Here is a 24153-nt window from a genome sequence, read left to right as displayed (position 1 = left end):
TTGATCTATTAGTCTATTCTTTTGCCAGTACCACACTGGTTTGATTTGTGTAGCTTTATAATAAGTCTTGAAGCTGGGTAGTGTCAGTCCTCTGACTTTGTTGTTCTCATTCAATATTGTATTGGCTTTTCTGTATCTTTTGCCTCTCCATATAAACTTTAGAATCAGTTTGTCGATATCCACAAAATAACTTACTGGAATTTTTATTGAGATTGAATTGAATCTATAGATCAAGTTGGAAAGAACTGACATTTTTACAATATTGAGTCTTCCTATCCATGAACATGAATATCTCTCCATTTATTTAGTTCTTCTTTGATATCTTTCATCAAAATTTTACAGTTTTCTTCATACAGATCCCATACATATTTTCTTAGGTTTATACTTAAGTATTTCTTTTTTGAGGGGTTTGTTAATGTAAATGGTATGGTGTTTTTTTGGTTTATTTGTTTGTTTTTTCTGAGGAAGATTTGCCCTGAGCTGACATCCATGCCATCTTCCCCTATTTTTATGTGGGTTGCTGCCACAGCATGGCCACCACTGAGTGGTGTAGGTCCACACCTGGGAACCAAATCCAGGCCACCAAAGTGGAGTGCACTGAACTTAACCACCATGCCACAGGGCCAGCCCTAATACTGTGTTTTTAGTTTCAAATTCTGTGTGTTTATTGCTGGTGTGTAGGAAAGAGATTGACTTTTGTATATTAATCTTTATCCTGCAATGTTGTCATAATCACTTATTAGTTCCAGGAGCTTATCAATTTTTTCATATTTTCTACATAGACATGTCATCTGTGAACAAAGATACTTTTATTTCTTCTTTTCTAATCTGTGTATCTTTTATTTCCTTTTCTTGTTTTATTTCATTAGCTAGGACCTCCAGTATGATGTTGTGGTGAGAGGAGAGGGGACATTCTTGCTTTGTTCCTGATCTTAGTGGGAAAGCTTGTAGTTTCTCACCATTAAGTATGATAGTTTTTGGGGTTTTTGTAGATGTTTTCTATGAAGTTGAGGAAGTTTCCCTCTATTTCCTACTTTGCTTAGAGTTTTTATCATGAATGGGTATTGGAGTTTATCAAGTGCTTTTTTGGTATCTATTGATATGATCATATGATTTTCTTCTTTGGTCTGTTGATGTGATGGACTACATTAATTGATTTTCAAATGTTGAACTAGCCTTGCATGCCTAGAATAAATCCCATTTGCTTGTTGTGTATAATTATTTCTATATATTACTGGATTCAATTTTCTAATATTTTTTTGAGGACTTTGCATCTATGTTCATCAGAGATATTGGTCTATGGTTTCCTTTTTTTGTAGTGTCTTTGTCTGGTTTTGGTATTAGGGTAATGCTGGCCTCATAGAATGAGTTAGAAGTATTCCCTCTGCTTCTGTCTTTTGGAAGAGATTGTAGAGAACTGGTATAATTTCTTCCTTAAATGTTTGATAGAATTCACCTGTGAACCCATCTAGATAATATCGCCAGTTTTTAAAATGAATTTTCTTCAGTTTTCATCTCAATGTGGTATTTTACTAATTTATTTGCATCACGGGAAAGTAATATTACATTGAAGTTCTTTGAAGATAGTCTACAAAGAAAAAATTATATAAACTGTGTTCAGTAGAATTGAAACAAAGTAATTAACTGTGGTATTTAGCCCCAACCCTGCACCAACTTTATTCTCAGCTAGGGTGAATGTGAGAGACTTAATGTGTTACAAATGAGAGTCCTTTGAACAGAGAGTAGATGAATGTGGAAAGCCCTAGGAGACCATGGATTTGTTTGAAAATGGTTAAGCCATAGTCTCTCAGAAAGTAATTAAGAAGCATCTAGTAAGTGCCAGTATCCATATCCAGGCACAGACTATTCATGATCTTGAATCCCTGACCCTACCCTTAAAGGTAGGTGTTATCTTCATTTAATGAGGAAACTGAGATTCAAGGAAGTTAACAAATGTATCCAAGTTCACACAGTTTATAAATACAAGAATCAGGATCTGAACCTTGATCTGGTTCCTCTAAAGCCATCCCCTTTCAAGTCATTACCTTGTTGCTCATAAAGGGAGAGATACAGAGCTCCTTGGTTCTAGAAAGTACCTAACACAGAACCAGTGTTGAGAAACAAGAGCATGGTGTGCTTGAAACAGCATGGACTTTGGTACTGGACTGATCTAGCATGGAACCTACTTACCTCTAATTATTGGAGAGAGCTTGAACTAATTATTTAGCCCATATGAGTCTTCACAAACTTCTAAATGGGGATAACAAGACTTGCCTCACAAAATCATTAAGCTTGTATCCTGCAACATGTTTAGCACTGTGCCTGGCACATAGTAGGGGTTGTACAAATGGTAGCGCCTTTAGCCCCTTGATCCTATGGTCTGTACTTAACATTCTTGCCAAACGAGTGGGTATAAACACTCAAATGCATCTATTTTTCCAGAAAATTAGACAACTTCAATATAACAGATTTCTCTAAATAAGGTTAAATTATATAAAAAGTATACTAAAATGTCAGTATTTGTTCAGAACTTCGGTTTCCTTTTATTTAGATTTATGTTGGGGTAGTATTTGATATTTGATCAAGTATATCCACCATATGTGTGGGAATCATTTTCTGATGCCCTCAATAGTATTATATAATCTGATAAATATGAATGTTCTGTGAGATCAGGGAGACAAAATTTAGAAATTGGACTTGTTTCATAAAATCCAGGCTATATGATCATCATAATGAACTGGTGTGAACTGTGATGGGTTGGCAGTGAGCAGGATATATTATAAGCAGGTACAACTGCTTATAAGAGGTGTCAGAAGTCACTTGCTCAAATACTCTTCATTTAGCTTCTTTACTGCCCGAATTCCACAGCTCTTTTAGCATTCCAATATCCCATGGTCTGGGAAGAACTAGTCTTCTTGGGAGAGGTCATAGATTAAGTCATTCATTGTATAGGACAATGAAAGATGGGATTTGTTGGTCTTTTCCTAAAAGCAGATTATTAGCAGGATGGCAAAGAAAAGAACAAGACAGAGAGGATGGAAGGCAAATTTACTGTTTCAAAGGTGACTGGGCTTTCCCTGGTATTAAGAAAGAGGGGAATTTGTATGTAATTTAACAGCAGAAAATACCTGTTTCTGGCATATTAGGTAATGGTAATTTTTACCAATTGCATGGGACTATAACTGCTGAAATGTCCTCATCTACATATCATAGTCACCAGTAAAGTAATTTTGGGGACAAAAATAGTATATTAACCCTTTGAATTGATGTTCCTCTCTTCTTTTTAATAGAGACAATAGTAAGAAATGAATTTTAATGTCTGGAATATCAAAGAGATGCTCAGTATTCCCTCAGGCTCTGGGTAAGTTATCTGGTTTTATATTCTGATACTTAAGAAGATTTTATAATTATATTGATTTCATAGAGAGAAGCTTCCTTTCCTATTAGTTTATAGTAATAAAGTTACCCCATATAGCTTCTTCCTCTTCTCTTCACCTTGCCTGTCACTGCTGCACCCTTCCATACTTGTCTTTTTCCTTTTGCCTATTTTCTGACTATAAAAGCAATGTCAATTCAACTATGTATGGTAACTGAGCAATGACTCTGTGTGAGCACTGGGCCTAGGGACTATGAGGCCTGTGAGAGTTAGACATGGTTCGACATCTAGAAACTCTCCCCTCAGTTGGAGTGGTTGCTATTGAAACAGCAAGGAGCAAAATCAAGACAATGTTCAGATATGTGTTCAGTTGTATATTACAGTTTGTAGGCAATGTGGAGTTAGGAGCCTGTCCATCTGTTGACAAGGCTCATTGAGATATTGCCCCCTCTACTACTTCACCAAGGTACTTACATTGGTGTTCACCAGCCACGCAGTAGGCCTGCCATTGCTAAGTTGGTGGGTGTGTCCCAGTAGTAGTATATATTTAAGGGATTTCTAATTGCTTTTGGTATGTTTTTGTCATTGAATAGTTTCTTTTCTTCCTAAAACCTTCCTGAAGGCAGTTATTAATTCAGCAAAGACTTAGAACATTGTTCTTTTTATTTCTCGAAAAGAAAAAACATGCTTACAGTTGATACGGAGTAGGGAAAATCTATCTTTGTTTAATTCCAGATCATACCTTTAAGACGTAAATCATACATGATTTCTGTAGGCTCACAGAGCTGTTATTTTTTTTCCAAGCTCAGCTAATTATTCTCTTTGACCTAAGAGGGGAGTCACAGAGAACTATTTAGTAATTTTGAGCAGTGATTGTGCAACCCGTATTGCACATTACCTTAGCTAATCTTAGAAAATGGTCAAAATAATTGTTCTTCCCTGTGCTGAACTATTAGAGTTTCTTCTTGTCTTATATTAATATATGATGGTTCCTTTGGCTTAGAATATGTGCTTATATGCTATCTAATTAAATTTAAATTTAGTATTTGGAAAAAGAATGATTTGTGTGTGTGTGTTTTAATGAAAAGCATGTTTTCTCAGGTTACACAACAACATTAAGTAACACAAATTGTTACTGACATTTCTTTCAAGTAAAAACTTGAAGACTGTGTTTTACTTGTCTGCCCACTTATGTGCTGTCTCTGTAGTAGGCTTAGTACACTGTTCAAGTGTGATTCTGTCAGTATCAACAACACTATCCTCTTCATATGTGAGGCTTAAAGACTGGCACAGATATCCATGGGAAGCAAGTTGAAGTCCGAAGTGGGAAGTTTTAAAAGCAAACAAAGATAAGACACTAAAACTGTAAAAGGGAACAAAATCTTGTTCCCTTGTTTCAAAAACAATTTTTAATGGATCCTTCTGTGCCCAAATCTGAGTTGATTATATTCTTTAGTCTGGATGAGGGTTCTATGAGTCTGCTTGAGCTGCCATAACAAAGTACCATAACCTAGACGGCTTAAACAACAGAAGTTTATTTTCTCACAGTTCTGGAGATTGGAAGTCCTAGAACCATATGCCAGCGTGATCGGTTTCTGGTGAGGGCTCCCTTTCTGGTTTCCAGACAACTGCCTTCTCACTGTGTCCTCACATGATGGAGAGAGAAAGAGAAAAGGAGGGTGAAGTCTCTGGTATCTCTTCGTATAAGGATACTAATCCCATCAGGAGGGCCCCACCCTCATGACTTCATCTAACCCTAATTACCTCTCGAAGGACCCATTTCCAAATACCATCACATTAGAGATTAGGGCTTTAACATATGAATTTTGGGAGGACATTCAGTCCATAACTAGGTCTATCTTGTGTTTGTTGTATTATGGCTCCTTCTCTCCCTCCAATCTTGCTCCCTTCCTTCCTTATAGGCACACTCTAGGAGAGTTAAAGTGTGTTCTTCCAATTCACCTTCTATACACTGTTACATACTTGTTTGGTGTGTATGATATAGGTTTAAAAGTTTACATAAATGATGTGTGATAGAGCTCATTCAATTTTTACTTTTTTCCTGCACTCAAAATTACATTTTTGAGACTTATTCACTTGGTTATATGTAAATCCAACTTATTGCTTCTGTTTACTGCATCAGTTATATGCAAATACTATATATTTTTTTATCCTATTCCTTCTCTTGGTGATGAACAGATTTGACTTGTGAAAAGATAGTTCTCTTAATCCCTAAAGATTTAATGAACTTTCATCTCCAAAACGGTGGTATAGCCCACAGTGCTGTTGTACAAGGAATAATGGTGTTGGTCCTTAATGTTTGAATTTCCATCTGATTGTTTCCAGGTTGTTGTAATCAAAATGTCTGGCATTCAAAATTTTCTTGTGTTTCTTTATAGGTAATAGTGGCAGTATGCAGGGGACCAGGAGGTCAGAACAAGCTAGCAGTCTGCCCGGAATATTCTGAAATGAATAGTTGTAAATTATAATTTCATTTTTTCAGGATGTTTGTTCACTTGATACATTTTTATTTTCTTGCTTAATTTCAGGAATACTAAGTCATCTAACTGGAATAGTAACCAGACTGATCACTCCAGTCTCAGTGATTCCCAGTTCCTCTTTGGATCCCAGTTCTGTCCAGAAAGTTCAGAGACCCTGTCAGCACCCTTGGACTTTGGTGCCCACTTGAGATGTCCCAAACAGTCACAACAGAATTCTCTGGAGGTGAGTCTGATTTCCAGAATTTCTCTGCACACATTTCACAGTCATTATGAAGATAAGCTTTAAGGAAGAATCATTCTGTTGGATTATATTTTGGAATCGTACATCTCTACAGATTAGTCTCCTAAATGGATTTGTACTCTCCTAAACTGATTTGTGACTCATTTGATGTAGTAGTCTGAAATGGAAAAAATATTTATATTTGCAGTTTCTTCTATTACTAAAGCTATATAGAATAGTGCCAGTACATTGACCACTACTAGGGAGAGCCAAATATTGCATGATATTTTCTAAGACTAGTCATACTGTTGTGTCTGAAAATTTCATAAGAAAAAAAGAACTTTAGAAAAATAGAAATAAAGTAATATAAATTTTATTTTAGATGGACTTTCTTTTCTAAGAAACTTCAAGTGCTTTGTGGATTTTAGTTTACTATGCTATATTATCTCCTTGAAGAAGGAGATGAGTATTCTGAGGCCTAAGTTAACGAATAAGGGCCAGAATGAGGAACAGAGTCTCAGAGTCTCTTGATTTTTTGAGGCCAGCCTGTCTTCTTTTGTGAGTCAGAAATACTTTTATATATTTACTTATTTTGGTCTGGAACTAGATTTAAATTTATATACAAACTTACATGAAATAGAGACTTAATGATTAAGGTTAGGTCAGTGTTTTAAGTTATTAGACTGTGCTCTAAGATAAGCATTTCAGTACAATAATTGGTACCCAGTGATATGAAGGATTAAATTTACTCCCTGAATGTTTCAGAGTAAGTTTTGCCTCAGGATGCAGGAAATGGCTTACTATGTGCCAGCATGCCCACTGTCCAGTTCATGTCAAACTTATGAACACTTCTAGTTTACCAGCAGCTGAGCAACAGCAATTTGAGTTAAACTTGTTAATATGAAAACTTTAACACATCATCTCAGAGATAACATAAATAATTCTCTGTTTTGTTGCCTCTCAATTTATGCAATTGATTTTAAACCATTTTAGCTGACATTTTAAATATCCCTGTGCTGGTAAGGCAGAAACTATATTAATAAAAAGAATTGCTTTATTTAGTATAGCTTTCTGGTGTATATGAAATAAAAAGGAAATACTACATGCTATGTTGTTTTTTAGTATAATTTGCACTTAAATGTGACTCTGCATTGTATAGAAAATAGTGAATGCTATAAATATTTTTATGTATGAAATGCTGTAATTTTTTTTCACTTGACAGAGTGAACCTAGTGTTTTCACAAAGTACCAGACAAAACCTCAACTATTTGGAGGAGATAAAAAAGATGGAGGCTTATTTCCTCTTCCTTTGTCAGTTGGAAAATCGAAAGGCCTCTTGGAACAGTTTGAGGAGAAAAAGAAAAGGGCAAAAGACAGATGTGACAGGTATGCAAACCTTTCGAGAGGATGAGACAGCTCATCTTTTCTGAGGGAAACAGAAAATGGAATGTCAATAGTCAATTCAATTTTAGCATTTGACTTTACAGCTCATCTAATAAGTACTCTTTATTTGCTTTCTTGTCAATGTGACTTGTGGCAGATTTGAATATGGCTGCCACAGTTTTGGCTCCTCTGAAAAGTAAGCTGAAGGACTTAGAGAAATGCAATATTCAAGTAGTGTTATGTTTATTCTGCCTAAAATTCTGCCCTTTAATTTAATTTGTTTTCTTTTCAGATCATCAGAATTAGGAAATTAGGTAACATTATTTGTTTTAGGATCAGGAATATAGCACATGAATTCTCTCCTTTTTTTGTGTGTGAGGAAGATTGACGCTGAGCTAACATCTGTACTAAGCTCCTTCTGTTTTGTATGTGGGATGCTGCCACAGCATGGCTTGATCAGCATAGCTATGGTAGGGTACTACAGATGAACAGATTGCCCTCATCCTCTTGTGCTTTAGATCAGTCTTAATTTTTTTGTTCTCTGGGAGTTTGGATTGTATTTTGTTTGATCAACATTTCTGCAGCTAAAAAAAATTTTTTTTGAAACATTAAGTCCCTTTTCTTCCTTTCTCCCTTCCTTCCTTCCCTTTTTCTATTTCATTTCCTTCTCTTTTTGGTAGTGAAATGAGTTTCTGTTAATTGTTTACAATATGGCAAGAAATATGTTGTATTTATATAGAGAGAACAAATTGTGAGGACTATGAAGACTCTATCTCCAGTTAAAAAAAACTCAAACTTAAGATATTGACTTATATGATAGTCAGGAAATCATAATTTTATAAATTCTGGCAAAAATGAAACACAAGACTTTAGATTCCTGTTTTCTGTCAATAAGTGCTTGTCAGAAATGTGATGAGAAGGAGTGAGAAATTTTAAAGTGAGGGAAAGAAAGAATACTACTGTAAATTTGGAAGCAGGAAATTGATAAGGCATGGTACAGAATTTAAACATAAGAGATGCCACAAACCCGTAAAACATTGATTTACACAATAGTTTTGAAAGTGTGTATTTTCCCAAACTTATAGAAGTAGCATGTGAGGTTAAGAAATCTCAAAAAGAATCCTTAATCATTCAGATTGTATTTGTTATGACTCTTTTGGTAGCAAATAGAAACCCACCCTAAACTAGCTTTGATGAAAAGGAGGATATATTAACTCTCTTAACCAATCTGGGAAGGACAGAGAATGAAAAGAAATCAGAAACTATCTCTTTCTTGTGCTTCTCTCTCCATCTATACTTCATTCTCTCCTACTTAACGACCAGCTTCCTAGTAACACAGAGGAAGATGTTTGCTCTGCAACAGACACTGATACGAGAATGAAAACACAAGCTTCAGACTGGGAAAAAATATTTGTAAGCTACATTTTCAACAGAGGACTCATATCCAGAATATATAAAGAACTTTTAAAACTCAAAAGTAAAAAACAAGCAACTCAATAAAAAATGGGAAAATATTTTAATAGATACTTCATCAAAGAAAACATATAGATAGCAAATAAATACATGAAAAGTTGCTCAACATCCTGAGCTAACATCTATACCAGTCTTCCTCTATTTTGTATGTGGGACACTGCAACAGCATGGGTTGATGAGCAGTGTGTAGGTCCGTGCCTGTGATCAAAACCTGTGAATCTTGGGCTGCCAAAGTGGAGTGTGCAAACCCAATCACTTTGCCACCAGCCCGGCCCCAGATGTTTGGTTTTTTTGATGCAAAAATCATTCTGAAGTGTGTGGTCCAGGGCTGGAATGGTGGCTCCATGGTCCTTAAGAATCTGGCTCCTTCTGATGCTCTGGTCTGCCATCCCTGAAGTGTGACCACACCCCTGTCCTCACAGTGTTTGATGGCTGCTGGAGTTCCAGCTGTTACATCTGAGTTCCAGACAGCTGATCAATGAAGGAAGAAAGAACAGTATCTTCCCGTCTCTTTAGGACTCTTCTTGGGAGTTGCATGCAACACTTCTGCTTACATTTCACACTGGCTAAAATTTACTCACATGACCACACCTAGCAAGGGAATCTAGGAATATCATCTATCTGGGTGGCAGTACATCCAGGGAAAAAGAAAAATTAGGATTCTGATTTCCAAGGAAGAAAATGAGGCCACTTTAAGTTTCTGCTACAATTCTGCCAATTGCCAAGGGCTACCTGCCATGGACAACTCCCCAAGCCAAATCTCAAAATTAGTCCAGTGCAGATTCTGCTGTCTACTACCCCCTTAGCCAGTGTAGTCCTGAACACTTTTCCCAGTCCCCTGGAACTCCATCTTCCTACTACTCTAGCCACAGCCACCAGAGAGAGAGAGCTCACAGTCTTTTTCTCTTGACTCCCAGTCTGGCAAGGCATGTGTGAGGGGAAAGCCTAGGGTTCAGGAGAGGCTAAGAAAGCAAGCCCCTGGCACTCTCGGCCTCTAGAGGAGGAAATAAACTCTGCTTTTCCCCCAAATCCCTAACCTAAGGAACTCCTCAAACAGAAAAGAGGATCAAATGCAGAACAGCCTAAAATAAAGACTCTAGACTTTCCACTCTAAGTACAAAGTTGTAAATGCTGTAGTAGAGATTGCATCCAAATGCCTTGGGAGCTCTGAGGACGACTCCCAGCTCTGACTGGGGGTGTCAAGAAGGACTCCATCCAAGGGAACACATCTAAACTGAGTGGGAATTTTGGGCAGAGATCTTGGGTCTGTCAGATTCTTGTCTGCCTCTGAATCAGCTTACTCTGTGAACTACCGCTAACACTGTTTTATATAACTGCTCTATTTTTGTGTATTTTTAAAAATAAAAATGGGATTGTTTCCTATGGACTATATTGCAATCTGCTTTTTGAATTTAATAATATTTAATGGTTTTGTTTCTATTTCATGCACAAAATCGTTTCTAATGGTTGCATTGTACTCTATTATATGCATCTTTCTGGAGATTATGTTTTAAATATTTAATACAGTACAAGAGAGTGCCAAGAATACACAATGGGGAAAGAATAATCTTTTCAACAAATGGTGTTGGGAAAACTGAATCCATATGCAAAGAAAAAATGAAAAAGGATCCTTATCTTATACCATACACAAAAATCAACTCAAAGTGGATTAAAGACTTAAACGTAAGATTTGAAACCATAGAACTCCTAGAAGAAAGCATGGGAAAAAGCTTCTTGACATGGGCCTTGGCAATGATTTCTTGGATATGACACCAAAAGCACAGACAATAAAAGCAAAAATAGACAAGTGGGATTACATCAAAGTAAAAAGTTTCTGCACAGCAAAGGAAACAATCAACAAAATGAAAAGGCAACCTATGGAATAGAAGAAAACACTTACAAACCCTATATCTGATAAAGGGTTAATATCTAAAATATAAAAGGATCTCCTACAGCTCAATAGCAAAAAAACCAAATAGCCTGATTAAAAGATGGGCAAGGGAACTGAATAGACATTTCTCCAAAGAAGACATACAAATGGCCAACAGCTTTATGAAAAGTACTCAACATTACTAATCATCAGGAAAGTGCAAATCAAAGCTACAATGAGATATCACTTCATACCTGTCAGGATAACAAGTGTTAGCAAGGATGTGGAGAAAAGGGAACTTGGGCACTGTTTTGCGGGGATGTAAATCGGTGCAGCCACTATGGAAAGTAGTATGGAGGTTCCACAAAAAATTAAAAATAGAAGTACCATATGATCCAAGAATCCCACTTCTAAATACATATCCAAAGGAATTGAAATCTGGATCTCGAAGAGATATCTGCACTCTCATTGTTTACTGCAGCATTGTTTACAATAGCCAAGACATGGAAGTAAACTAAATGTCCATCAGCGGATGAATGGATAAAGAAAATAATTTTTTTAAATTTAAAAGACCCCACGCCAGCTAGAATGTAAGCTTCCTACTGGTAGGGATTTGAATTTTTTTCACTCCATATTGCCAAAGCTTGTAATCAAGGACTTGTCACAAAAGTGGGCTCAATAAATAGCTGTTGAATAAATAAATGGATTTTCAAAGCAAAATAATTCATCAACACAGGGCAATACAGAACTTCTTTTCTTTTTCTTTTTTTTTTAAGATTTTATTTTTTTCCTTTTTCTCCCCAAAGCCCCCCAGTACATAGTTGTATATTCTTCGTTGTGGGTCCTTCTAGTTGTGGCATGTGGGACGCTGCCTCAGCGTGGTTTGATGAGCAGTGCCATGTCCTCGCCCAGGATTCGAACCAATGAAACACTGGGCCGCCTGCAGCGGAGCGCGAGAACTTAATCACTCGGCCACGGGGCCAGCCCCAGAAATTCTTTTCTTAAAAATATATATATATTTTTTAATACAGATGAACAGAATTTCCCAACTGACTTTTTCTAGAGAAGAGATTAGGGCATAATTGACTCTGTGGACTTGTACATAATGTCTGGGTGGATGAGAAATCCCTTTTTTTTCTTTTGAGGAAGATTAGCCCTGAGCTAACATCTGCCACCAATCCTCCTCTTTTTGCTGAGGAAGACTGGCCCTGAGCTAACATCCATGCCCATCTTCCTGTATTTTATGTGGAACGCCTACCACAGCATGGCTTGACAAGCTGTGCGTAGGTCCATACCCGGAATCCATACCGGCGAACCCTGGGCCACCCAAGTGGAACATGTGCACTTAACCACTGCACTACTGGGCTGCCTCGAGAAGTCCCTATTTTTAAGCATCTTATTTTGTTTTATTTTGGTAAGGAATAATAAAAATGGCATCCAAATGTATGGTAGCTTTTTATAAAAGTTTCAATTATCAAGCGTTTAATGTTTTTACTCTGTCTATTAAACATCTTTTAAGGCTTTTGGGTAAGTCAGAATTTGACGTTTCAATTCAGACAAGGTGGAATTGAGGATTAATAAATAGTTAACATAACGGGAGCTATCAGTTATATATAACAAGTTTAATATAACATTATATACAAAAGGTATTCAATTTGTATAATATAATTTAATGTTGAGAATATTGGTGCCCAAATATGCTAATAAGGGAATGAGGTTATGAGAATAAAGAATCATTCCTAACTGGTGGTGTGTAATGTAGTAGAGGCTTTTGTGAGCAGTACTTTGGTAGTATTATTAGACTTTAGACATCTTTAAAATTGTCTTTTTAAATTTCATGTATTTTTTTCAATCAAGTTGTTACGTGTACATAGTGTTTTAAAAATACAATTAGGATTACAGTGAAAAACAGCAGGCCTGTCTTGATTCCTTTTTCCTTTTTGCAGCTAACTTGCAACCCTTTTAGCTATACTGGCACTTACTTCCATCTACCTTATGGCATATGTTAAATGGCTTATATTGTCGTTTCTTAATTTTTTCAGAGAATGACTTTCTACCCTATAGTAAGAATTTACTTCTCTACCTCCTCCCTAAGCCAAACATCATAAACTTCTCATCTTCCATCATCCCAATATAGCTTTGTGAACATTTTTAGTTAAATCAGCTTTCAATCTTTACATCCTTGTTACTTTGTAACCATTATAAATAGCCTAGAAAAATTGTGTATACTAATTACATTTTCCTAAGGTTAAAAATTGCTTTGTTTTCTTTTTTGCTTAGTTTTCTATGTAGGAATCACAGTCCATTCCCAAATCCTGCAGAAAACTGAAAAAGTTCCTTGTTACAGGTTGAAACACATCAGAAATTCTTTCAGTGTCATTTTCTTCTCAGAGGCATCCTTCCTAATTCCAATCTGAACTTGGTACAGCTGTCATCCTGAATCCTCCCTTTACTGTTGTCCTGGGCTTTCCTACCTCCTCTCTCCTGTGTTGGATCCTCTGTTACTTAGATCCTGTGTCCTCTTCTTTCTTGGTTTACTCCTTGGATTTGGTGGAGCATATATTCCAGAAACTTCCAAACAATAGATGCATGGCATCTAAACAATTTTTTCAAACTTTGTGTATCTGAAATTCTTTTGTTGGTTGGTTTGTTTTGGGTTTTTTTGAGGAAAATTAGCCCTGAGATAACATCCACCACCAATCCTCTTTTTGCTGAGGAAGATTGGCCCTGAGCTAACATCCATGCCCATCTGCCTCTACTTTATACGTGGGACGCCTGCCACAGCATGGTTTGATAAGCGATGCATATGTCAGCACCCGGGATGCGAACCAGGGAACTCTGGGCCACCAAAGCTGAGTGCTCCAACGTTATGACTGTGCCACCGGACCTGCCCCTGAAACTCTTTATTTTCTCCTTACACTTGATTGCAAATTAGGCTGGATGTAGAATTCTAGATTGGAAATTATTTTTTCCTCAAAATTTCTAAAGCATTGTGCCATTGCCTTATTGCTTTCTATGTTGCATTTAAGAGGTCTGGTGTCATTCTGATTCCTGATCCTGTGTATTTCACTTGCTTTTTTCTTTGTGGAAGTTTTTAGGATCTTCTCATTATCTATAGAGTTTAGAAATTTTACTGTAGTGTGTGTTGATGTGGCATGTCATTAATTCCTGGGCGTTGGCTATTTGCTTTTAACCTATAAATTTATGTCTTTCAGTTCTGGGAATTTTTCTTTTCTTGTATCTTTAAAAATCTCTTCTCTATTTTCACTCTTCCTCCTTTCTGGATCTCCAGTTTTGAGTATGTGTTGGATCTCCTGCATTGATCCTCTATATATATACTTTTTTTTTTTACTATTTATCTATTTTCCATCTATTATCTTTTGTTCTATTTTTTATCATATTTCCTTAACTGTATCTTCTGTTTTTTTTTTTTTTTTTTTAAAGTTTGGCATCTGAACTAACAACTGTTGCCAATCTTTTGGGTTTTTTGCTTTTTCTCCCCAAATCCCCCCAGTACAGAGTTTATATTTTAGTTGTGGGTCCTTCTAGTTGTGGCACGTGGGACACTGCCTCAGCGTGGCCTGATGAGCAGTGCCATGTCCACGCCCAGGATCTGAACCAGGGAAACCCTGGGCCACCGAAGCAGAGTGTGCGAACTTAACCACTCGGCCACGGAGTCGCCCCCACTTAACTGTATCTTCTAACCATTCTACTTAATTGCTTAATCTGCTATTTTTAATTTCTAGGTACCCTTTCTTATTCTCTGCTTTTATAATTTAATAGCATTCTGTTCTTAACATCCTGAATTCATTAACTTTTTTTCATTTTTGCTATTTTTGTTTTCAGGAAAGGTCCCAATCTCTTTCATGAAAAGCATATGGTTTGTAGGTTCCCAAATGGTTCTATTGAATTCTCCTTTTAAAGTAAGTCTGGTGGAGCATCTGAAAGACTTGGGGTGAAGAGTTGTCCTATTGAAGTTCAAAAATTGATATTTGCATTTGTACTGTATAGATTAAAGAAAGAAAATCTGTAAAATTTTTTTTTTGAGGAAGATTAGCCCTGGGCTAACATCTGCTGCCAATCCTCCTCTTTTTGCTGAGGAAGACTGGCCCAGAGCTAACATCTGTGCCCATCTTCCTCCACTTTATATGTGGGATGCCTACCACAGCATGGCTTGCCAAGCGGTGCCATGTCTGCAACCTGGGATCTGAACCAGCGAACCCCAGGCTGCCGAAGTGGAACGTGCTCACTTAACCGCTGCGCCACCAGGCCGGCCCCTGTAAAAATTTTTAATGACAATCCATGTCTGAATCTTTTCAAAAGTGAGATATTTATTTGAGGAACAATTATGATAGTTTCTTTTTCTTTTTTTTTTTTTAAAGATTTTATTTTTCCTTTTTCTCCCCAAAGCACCCCTGTACATTGTTGTATATTTTTAGTTGTGGGTCCTTCTAGTTGTGGCATGTGGGATGCCGCCTCAGCATGGCCTGATGAGTGGTGCCATGTCTGCCCCCAGGATCCAAATCTGTGAACCCCTGGGCCGCTGAAGCGATGCGCACAAACCTAACCACTTGGCCACTGAGCCAGCCCCGATAGTTTATTTTTCATTAGAAATTAATATTGCTCCCAGAATTGTCTCTATACTGCCTCATTCTTATAATCAAAATAATAGTCATTAGACTAAGATGTGTCCAGGAATTTTGCACTACCAGAAGGAAGTCACTATCTTCTGAAGCCAATGTTGCCATAAAATGAAAGCTGGTCTGTTCTACTATAGCAACCACTGAGTTGCTAAAATTTAACCTCATTTAAAATATAGAGAGAATGAACTTAAAGAAAAAAGTGGTTTGCCTTGGAAATAGTCATGAAAAGTCTATGTTCTTTTTTTCCCCCAACCTTAGTGAACGTTTCTCAGAGTTAAGTCTCCAACTCTGATCAAGGACTGTTTTGATGCTACACTAGGTGGAGGTGTGCCATGTTCATGGAATCAATTCTATTACATATTCTTTCAATATTTCACAAAGATTTATTTTCTTTTTTCTCTCCTATTCTAGTGAAGCTCTGTACAACTTCATTTCCCATACCAGAGAAAGCATTTACAGGGTAAGTATAGCTACATATCAAGGAGTTAGAACATTGTGCTAGATTTTAAGAACAACATATTAAGAAGTTTAATAATTACATTGTATTGACTTTAGTTCATGTGGTATAGCAATATTTTAACTACTCTTTTTATTATTAAATGACAGTTCTCCAAGTTAGTAAAATAAGGCAGCAGTCCGTGCATTCTTTCTTAATTTTGGGTTTCTTAGTTGCAGACATCTGTGGAAAAGTCTGAGGAACATCTCAGTTCAAGAAGCCAGTCCATTTTGGATTCTTTGGAGACTGTGGCCAAGACATGTGAGTGTCTTGTGTTTGAGGTTATCAGCAGAGGGCACTGGCGAGCAGTGAACGTGAACTTTCTGACCCTAGTCAGGTTTCTGCCAGTGGTGAGGTTCCATACAGCATTTCAGATGAGAAGATGGGTACATAAGGCTAGCCTTGAAGAGATATGGAGCATGCTGAACTGGGTGGTGGGATCCACTTCTGTGTGGGAATGCCCCCGGTCCCTGGATGCCTTTTGTGAAGCGCTAATCCTCCACCCAGTAACCCCACTGCTTCAGGGCAGGTAGCTCTGCCAGATTTCTCATCTCACTGCCTGAAGTGAATCAGTAGCATCCTTGAGTCCCAGATGAATTGCTGGCTGTACTGTCTATAAACACACTGCTCCCTTAGGACTTAAAAATAAAGACACTACTCCCTTAGGAGTTAGAAATACTCTAGTCACCTACTATTCTTGCTGCCTTGGTTTCAATGAGAGCTGTTTTGTAGTGATTCATAGCATCTTTCTCATTTCAATTACAGTTTGTGGTTTGTAAAGTCCCCTCCTCTGCCGATTAGTGATTTACATTTAGATGAAACCATGGTTCTGGCTCTTACTAAACAGAAGAGAGCCAATACAAAGATCTCCTTAGGTGGACATCCTTCTAGAGCCAACAGCTTCTCAGCTAAACAGCAAGAAGTTGACTGCATCTTTACTTGTTTGCATTTGTCTGTGTGTTTATTTTTTATTTTAAACAAATTGAAGTAAACTTATTCAAATGTCATAGGATGGATTGCTCATGATTTACAAAAGTTCATGTCTCTGTGTGGCTTAGAAATTAATCCCCACCTGTCTGCAAAGAAGCACTGTACTGTCTGCTGGCTTCCAACCTGGGTATCCCACACAGAGGACAACTGTTCATCTGTTTGGAAACCGGTTCTGGAAGCCTAGGACTGTTACCCTCAAAACAAGTAGAAAGACAAAGAGCAGAAGCAAATCAGGGATGCTTCCTTTGCACAACATGATAGAATAACTCATTTATAAGTGCCCAAGGAAAGCGCTCTTTTTCCTTCCTACATTTAAAACTAGGTGAAGTACAAAAAGGAGGATTGCAGCAAAGGTGTGACATTTAAGGCCCAGAGTAGGGAATGGAAGTGCCCAAGGCCCCAACACAAGATTGAGGCCTGGAGAGGACTAGAACTAAGTCTGTTTTATGGTAGGTATAGGGATCCTGATCCTTCACCCCTGATGGTTCCTTAATTTTCAGAGGGTAAGACTCAGGAGAGGGAGCCACATTGACAGGGCAAACAGTAACAAACACTGTGGCATCATATCAATTAGAACACCAGGTCACGGGCTGGCCCCGTGGCCAGGTGGTTAAGTTCCCACGCCCTGCTTCGGTGGCCCAGGATTTTGCTGGTTCGGATCCTGGGTGCGGACATGGCACCACTCGTTAGGCCATGCTGAGGCAGCGTCCCACATGCCACAACTAGAAGGACCCACAACTACAATATACAACTATGTACTGGGGGGATTTGGGGAGAAAAAGCAGAGAAAAAAAAAAGCAGCAGCTTGGCAACAGTTGTTAGCTCAGGTGCCAATCTTTTAAAAAAAAAAAGAAAAAGAAAATCAGGTCATTCTTGAAAGTGAGCACAAGTTGCCTTTCCAGAATCATTCCCTTTCATGGTAGGTAGTGATGAGCAGCAGGAAGTTAGTCACTGAAAGAGGAACTAGACAAATCCTCTATCATATGGCCAGGCCCAGTCCAGCTATCCTACAGTACTGAACTTGCCAGTCAGTGCATTCTGCAGGCTTTCAGCAGGCACTCACTATGCTTGTAAGGAGAAGGGGAAGATACTGTATGAAAGTGCTCTCTTGTGTTATGTAATTAGTGCCTTCAGAGAATGAGGTCATGAAATCTTTCTCCAGTTGCAGTCTCCCTGTACAAACAGAAAGATCACTCAAAGTCATCTAATCTAACTCTTGTTTTTCAGCTGAGGACACCAGTGACCAGACTAATAGAATAAATTACCAAGGCCATCCACATCCTACTGTAACTTGGGTTTAGGTGGGCTAATTGGTAGAGAGCAGTACTTTCACCTAATAGGTATCGGTTCTATTGAAAAATGTGATCATTAAGAAAATAAAAAGGAGAGGCTGCTATTAAAATCAGAAAATGTAGGGGCCAGCCCGGTGGCATAGTAGTTAAGTTTGTGCTTTCTGCTTCAGCAGCCCGGGGTTCACGGGTTCGGATCCTGGGTGTGGACTACACACTACTCATCAAGCCATACTGTGGCAGTGTTCCACATACAAAATATAGGAAGATTGCCACAGATGTTAGCTCAGGGACTGTCTTCCTCACACACACACACACAAATCAGAAAATGTCTCTTTTGGAAAATATGCATCAAAATAAATTCCATATGAATCAATATATTGAGTATGGTGATTAAATCATAAAAAGAACTATAGGAAAACATGGACAACATTTTTATAATTTTAGAGTGAGAAATGCCTTTCCAAGCACATAGAGTTAAGAAGGAGGTCCATCTTGTTGAAATGAAAATATCTCTTCATTGTTAAATGAAAACAGCAAGGTGCTGCTCATGTGCACATAGTTTGCTTCAGGATACGTCTTGTGGAGGAGTGTGACTAGTCAGTGAAAATTGGGAAGGATGTCCCAAAGAAAAAGGGGGACTGAGGGATCTCCTCTTGTACGTGGAGGCTCCTAGACCTTTCCTCAGGCTCTCATCAGCACGGCAAGGAGAGCAAAACTACAGAATAAAAGGAAAATCACTGGCCATCAGTGGAAAAGCATCAGAATTTGATCTCATCTCAATGGAGCTCTGTCAAATCGCTAAAATAGAAATGAATAAAAAAATCGTCTTCACAAGAAAACAGAGATATTGTCTAGAATATGGAAATGGATTTTAAGTGGCTTTTTTACAAAAAAGCTAAAAATATCTGATGTTTATAGCCAAAGCAGAAATGAAATGAGTCCCCTTCTAGAGAACACACAGACACACACACGCCCCCCCCACACACATATATAAGATCTATCATCTATACATGGATATGTACATATATTAATGCAAAATTCCAGAAACTACTTGTAATGTTAAATTCAGGAAGTGGAGCCAAGGTCTGCATGGGAGAAATTCGATCATTTTTCATTGTATGCTTCTTTATGCTGTTATGATTTTGAGTTATCTTCATAAATGAAATTTTTTAAATGAAAAAAAAGGATAGACTTTGGAAGTAATGAGCTTGATACAAAAGAGATACAAAAGGAGAAGACCCCGAATATATGTTTCCCAGGGGACAGGAAAAGAATACATAGGACCACAGACAAATACTTTCTGAGCACTCAATCTAGAATTGAACACTTTGCTTGCGTTCCTCATTCTCTACTTTTGCAGTTGGTAATGTTCACTGTTGCTAAGAAACATTGCTGTTTAATTACATTTGCTTTTTACTACAAATATCTACATGGATGTCTGGGAAAATATTTGACTGAGTTTAGGAAAGGAATCCAGTATTTGAAACATAACTAAACAGCCTTTTTCCAATTGTTTGACACGTGGAATTTAACTTATGTTGAGAAGTAGGAGAAAATTTGCTTTCTAAAAAATTCTTACCTTTTTTATTGTAATTAAATACACAGAACATGAAATTTACCATTTCTTAGTGGTTTTTTTTTTTTTTTTTTTTGCAAGACCACACTGGCTTGTCTATATAATAGGCTTTCTCTTGCCTCAGAACTTTTGCACTTGCTCTTCCTCTACCTTAATAATCTCCCCTTAACCTTTGCAGGGCCAGCTCCTTTTTATCCTTCTGGTTTCACCTTAAATGTCTCCATCTCTGATGACCTTATCTAAAGTAGATGCCCCTCACCCTCTTATTTTTATTACAATCGCTGTCATAGCATTTCTCACAATTTTCATTTATGTATGTGCATGTTTGTTTACTTGTTTATTTTTATTTTTTCCTATTCAAGATTGCAAAATTCATGTGGGTAGACAGTTTTGTTCAAGATTGTTTCCATGCTCCTAACAGAACGTCTGATAATAAATTTCAGATAGAGCTGTATATCTCCAATTAACTTGTTCAAACACAAGAGGAAGTCTTTGTTTCATCTTCTCATTAGAGACGTCCTGCCTGGAGCTCAGTCTTCCAGTTCCAGGTTGGGCAAAGATTATTCTTTAAATCCTAATCTTAGAACTTCTCTTCACCATCATTCTGAGGATCTTTTTTTTAATTACCATTCTTGGATCCCTTTGTTTTCTGGACCTTGGTTTACACTTATGTTTGGTGGTACATATCTTCCATAGCTTTTTGAGAAAGTGCGTATGGGAAGTAACTTTCACGATACATTGGATGTTTGAAAAATGTCTTCTGTCTCCACATGGGTATAGAATTCTAGGTGGAAAATGCTTTGCCCTCAGATTTCTAAGGCATGGTTCCATTGTCTTTTAATCTGGCTGTTGAGATGTTAGATACCATTCTACTTCTTGATTCTTTATATGTTATCTGGGTTTCCCCCCACACTTTAGGGACATTTTTCAAGTCTCATCTTTTTCCTTAATATTCTGAGAATCAACCAGAAAAGTGCCACAAATCATAAGATAATTTAGTAAGGTAACAGAAATTAATAAAATATGTAATGGAAAAAAACAGATGGCTTTATAAATCCAACATGGCAGACAAACTACCCAGGAATAAACTTAACAAGGACACGCAATTCATCTTTTTTTTTTTTTTCAGGAAGATTAGCCCTGAGCTAACTGCTGCCAATCCTCCTCTTTTCGCTAAGGAAGACTGGCTCTGAGCTAACATCCATGCCCATCTTCCTCTACTTTATATGTGGGACGCCTACCACAGCATGGCATGCCAAGTGGTGCCTGTCTGCACCCGGGATGCAACCCGGCGAACCGCGGTCCGCGGTCCGCTGGAACGTGTGCACTTAACTGCTGCGCCACCGGGCCGGCCCCCCCTTTTTTTTTTTTTTAATGGCTTCTGGGTTTTAGGTCTTGCTTAGAAAGGCCTTCTTCACTACAAGGTTACAATTTACCCCATGTTTCCTTCTTGTACTTTTATTATTTATTTAATTACACTAAAATTGGTAATCTATGTGGAATTTATGTTAATGTAAGAAATCTGAAAGGTAAGCCTCCTTTTAAGAAGGGAATTATGTATTATTTTAAAGAGAAACTCTAAATCACTTGAACTTAAAAAAACCTTTACTAGGTACCCCGTGGTAAATCCCTGCCCTTGGCTGATAAGGGAGGACAAAAGAGACAGAATAGTTAGAACACAGGAAACTAACAAAGCGCCTATCAGGTTGAGGCAAGTTTTCAAGTAAGACTAAATCTGAGTCTGTAATCCTGTCTTTCAAGCACCAGATGTTACTCTGGTTTGCCTTCCATTTTTATTGTGAAGAGTTAAGCAGTCTCTTGTTGCCAAATTGTCTTTTACCCATCTAAAATGAAAAAAAATTGTCAAGAATCTTGAAACAAGCTTTAGGTAGTTGTGAGAAGATAAAAAGAGTATCTGGTGGGTTATTTCTGATGTATGTGAACCTACAATTGTTTCTCTGTGCTTTCCCCTTTTAGAGCTCAGGTTTTATTTTCTAAAGTAGAAAAAATCAGAAAAAGGGTTTTGAAATGGCCATTGCTATTCTTTGTCCTCTTCTGCAGGCATTTGAAAATAAGCCTGAATAAGAAGTAAAAGAACTTCTGCTAGTTTCTAAACTAAAACATATTATGGAGCTTTGATATTCTTAACAGGATAGTGGTAGAAATTCAGGTTAATTATCTTATAAATAGCTAATCAGTTTGTCCCCATGCCATGATTGAAAAATCCATCTTTTTCCCATTAATTTCAAATCTTTGTTTTTATTTGGGTTATTTCTGATCTCTGTTCTGGTTTTGTGTCCAGTCTTTCCCCTCCAGTTGATCATTTGCATTGCAGGAAGAGTGTTCCCTTTAAAGAGAAAATGTAATCGTGTTAACCCTCTGCTTAACTGTGTCAGTGAATCAAATCTTGAAATGGCCCAAATACTCCTCTGTCTGGCTGTGTCCTCCTCTCAAGCAACCATGCCCTCTCTCCCCATGCTTCAGCCATGTTAATCTCATGGTTCCTCTTTGGACAACATGCTCTTTCTTCTGTTGGTAATATTCTTCCTGCCATAGGTTAATGATAATTCAGCTAAATATCACTTCCTTAGGGAGGTCTTAACTCACCCCCGAAACTGGACTAGATCTGCCTGTTACATAGTCTCAGCTTGCTATATTTTTCCTGTAGAGCATCTATAAATTACATCTATAAATAGTTCTTTGTATAATTACTCATTAACTACCTGTTTTCCCTATTTAATTGTAATTTCAAGAGGGTTTTAGCCATCTTGGTCACTATTCTATCCAGAGCACCTGGCTCAGTGCCTCACATATAGCAGATGTTCACTAAGTATTTGTTGAATAAATGTAAGAGCATTTTCACATGATCTGTAGTTTAGCAAGAGGATGGCAATAATCACAACACAATGTGTTATTAAATAAATGTATCTGTGTGTAAAATCTCCACGTGCAAAAGGGGAGAATCAATATCAGTCCTAAGTGGTTAGCATTCAGGTCACCAAGCCCATCAGACCCCAAGTGTAAAGGGGGGATAAATATGTGGAGCGTGATAAGTGATGGTAGAGCACACACATAGTGCCACCTGTGGAGAGAATGAGTGCCCAAGCCAGATAGGAAATATTTTCTAAGGAGGTAACTTCTGAGAGCAGAAGGAAGAACAAGAATTAGTTGGACTGAGGTGGTGGTTGAGGGGATGGGTAGAGTGACAGGGATAGAAGCAGGAGTACTTCAAGTGAATGGATGCATGGCACGCACAAAGGCCAACAGTGAGAGAAAGATTGCCTAGGAAACAGAGCTCAGAGACACGGAGGAGCATAGTGGGTAAGGGGAAGTGGGCCTGGGTCTTGTTAGCCAATTTAAAGATTTGGACTTCATCCAGTGGTCAGTGGGGTGACTTTGAAAGTTTCAGTGTAGGTTTCAGAGGGGGCATGATCATATCTACATTCTAGAAAGACCACTAGTGACCGAGCCAAAAAGGTAGGCCAAGGAGGAGGTTGGTGCCATCATTTGGGCAGCAGGTTTCAGGGTCCCCAGCAAGGGGTTGAGGTTGTGTCTGCCCTGGCTAGGATGTTCTCAGGGAGGGAAGGAAGAAGAGACAATGGAGGAACCACCCTCTTCTGGCTGCCTCTCCTCATCAGGGCTGATCTGGGAGGATAGAGTTCTGGGCTCTAGCAGAGCTGGCTCAGGTGGCCCATGCCAGGTTCCAGCTCCTCCCTCTCCATCATTGTGGCCTGACCAAGGTAGGGCATACTATAGTCTTTTTTTTTTTTTTTTAAAGAATAATCATTTTATTTTATTTTACTTTTCTTTTTTTTGAGGAAGATTAGCCCTGAGCTAATATCTGCTGCGAATCCTCCTCTTTTCGCTGAGGAAGACGGGCCCTGAGCTAACATCCATGCCCATCTTCCTCTACTTTATATGTGGGACGCCTGCCACAGCATGGCTTGACAAGCGGTGTGTAGGTCCGCACCTGGGATCCAAACCAGAGAACCTGGGCTGCCAAAGTGGAATGTACGCACTTAACTGCTGGCCACCGGGCTGGCCCACATACTATAGTCTTCATAGGGTGAATGGTCATTGTTTTGTATTTAGTGCAAGAGACTGCACAGGCCCAGAGCGATCTGGTGTTGGAAACAGCACAGGATAAAGGCAACATGGAGCAGGCCATCCTTGAGATGCAGAAGAGATTTGAAGCTGTAAGTGTAGACCCCGACCCCTTTCCTCAAGTGTGTTTTTGGCTGTGTCACTAAGACTCAGAAAGATACTTTTAGCTGCAAATTTTCAGCCAAGAACAGAGGCCAGCCCAACCCCCTTGGTAACAGGCCAGGGTAGA

The 24153-nt window shown here is 38.2% G+C and overlaps 1 protein-coding gene across 8 annotated transcripts in view; it reads left to right on the top strand.

The window, feature by feature from the left end:
• IHO1 (interactor of HORMAD1 1) overlaps window positions 1-24153 on the top strand; it is a 39067-nt gene that overhangs the window by 11666 nt on the left and 3248 nt on the right. For all 8 annotated transcript variants that reach the window (XM_070575319.1, XM_070575314.1, XM_070575318.1 and 5 more), the window contains 6 exons: window positions 3291-3361; window positions 5926-6100; window positions 7320-7483; window positions 15878-15926; window positions 16136-16223; window positions 23913-24016. In XM_070575319.1, the coding sequence (XP_070431420.1) occupies window positions 3306-3361; window positions 5926-6100; window positions 7320-7483; window positions 15878-15926; window positions 16136-16223; window positions 23913-24016 (636 nt within the window). In that variant the 5' untranslated portion in view covers window positions 3291-3305. The remainder of the gene's footprint in view (window positions 1-3290; window positions 3362-5925; window positions 6101-7319; window positions 7484-15877; window positions 15927-16135; window positions 16224-23912; window positions 24017-24153) is intronic.

This window comes from Equus przewalskii, chromosome 15 (genome assembly GCF_037783145.1).
Source record: "Equus przewalskii isolate Varuska chromosome 15, EquPr2, whole genome shotgun sequence".
Lineage (NCBI taxonomy): Eukaryota > Metazoa > Chordata > Mammalia > Perissodactyla > Equidae > Equus > Equus przewalskii.
The sequence above is the reverse complement of the archived record's forward strand: the minus strand, read 5'-3'. Positions and strand labels throughout refer to the sequence as shown.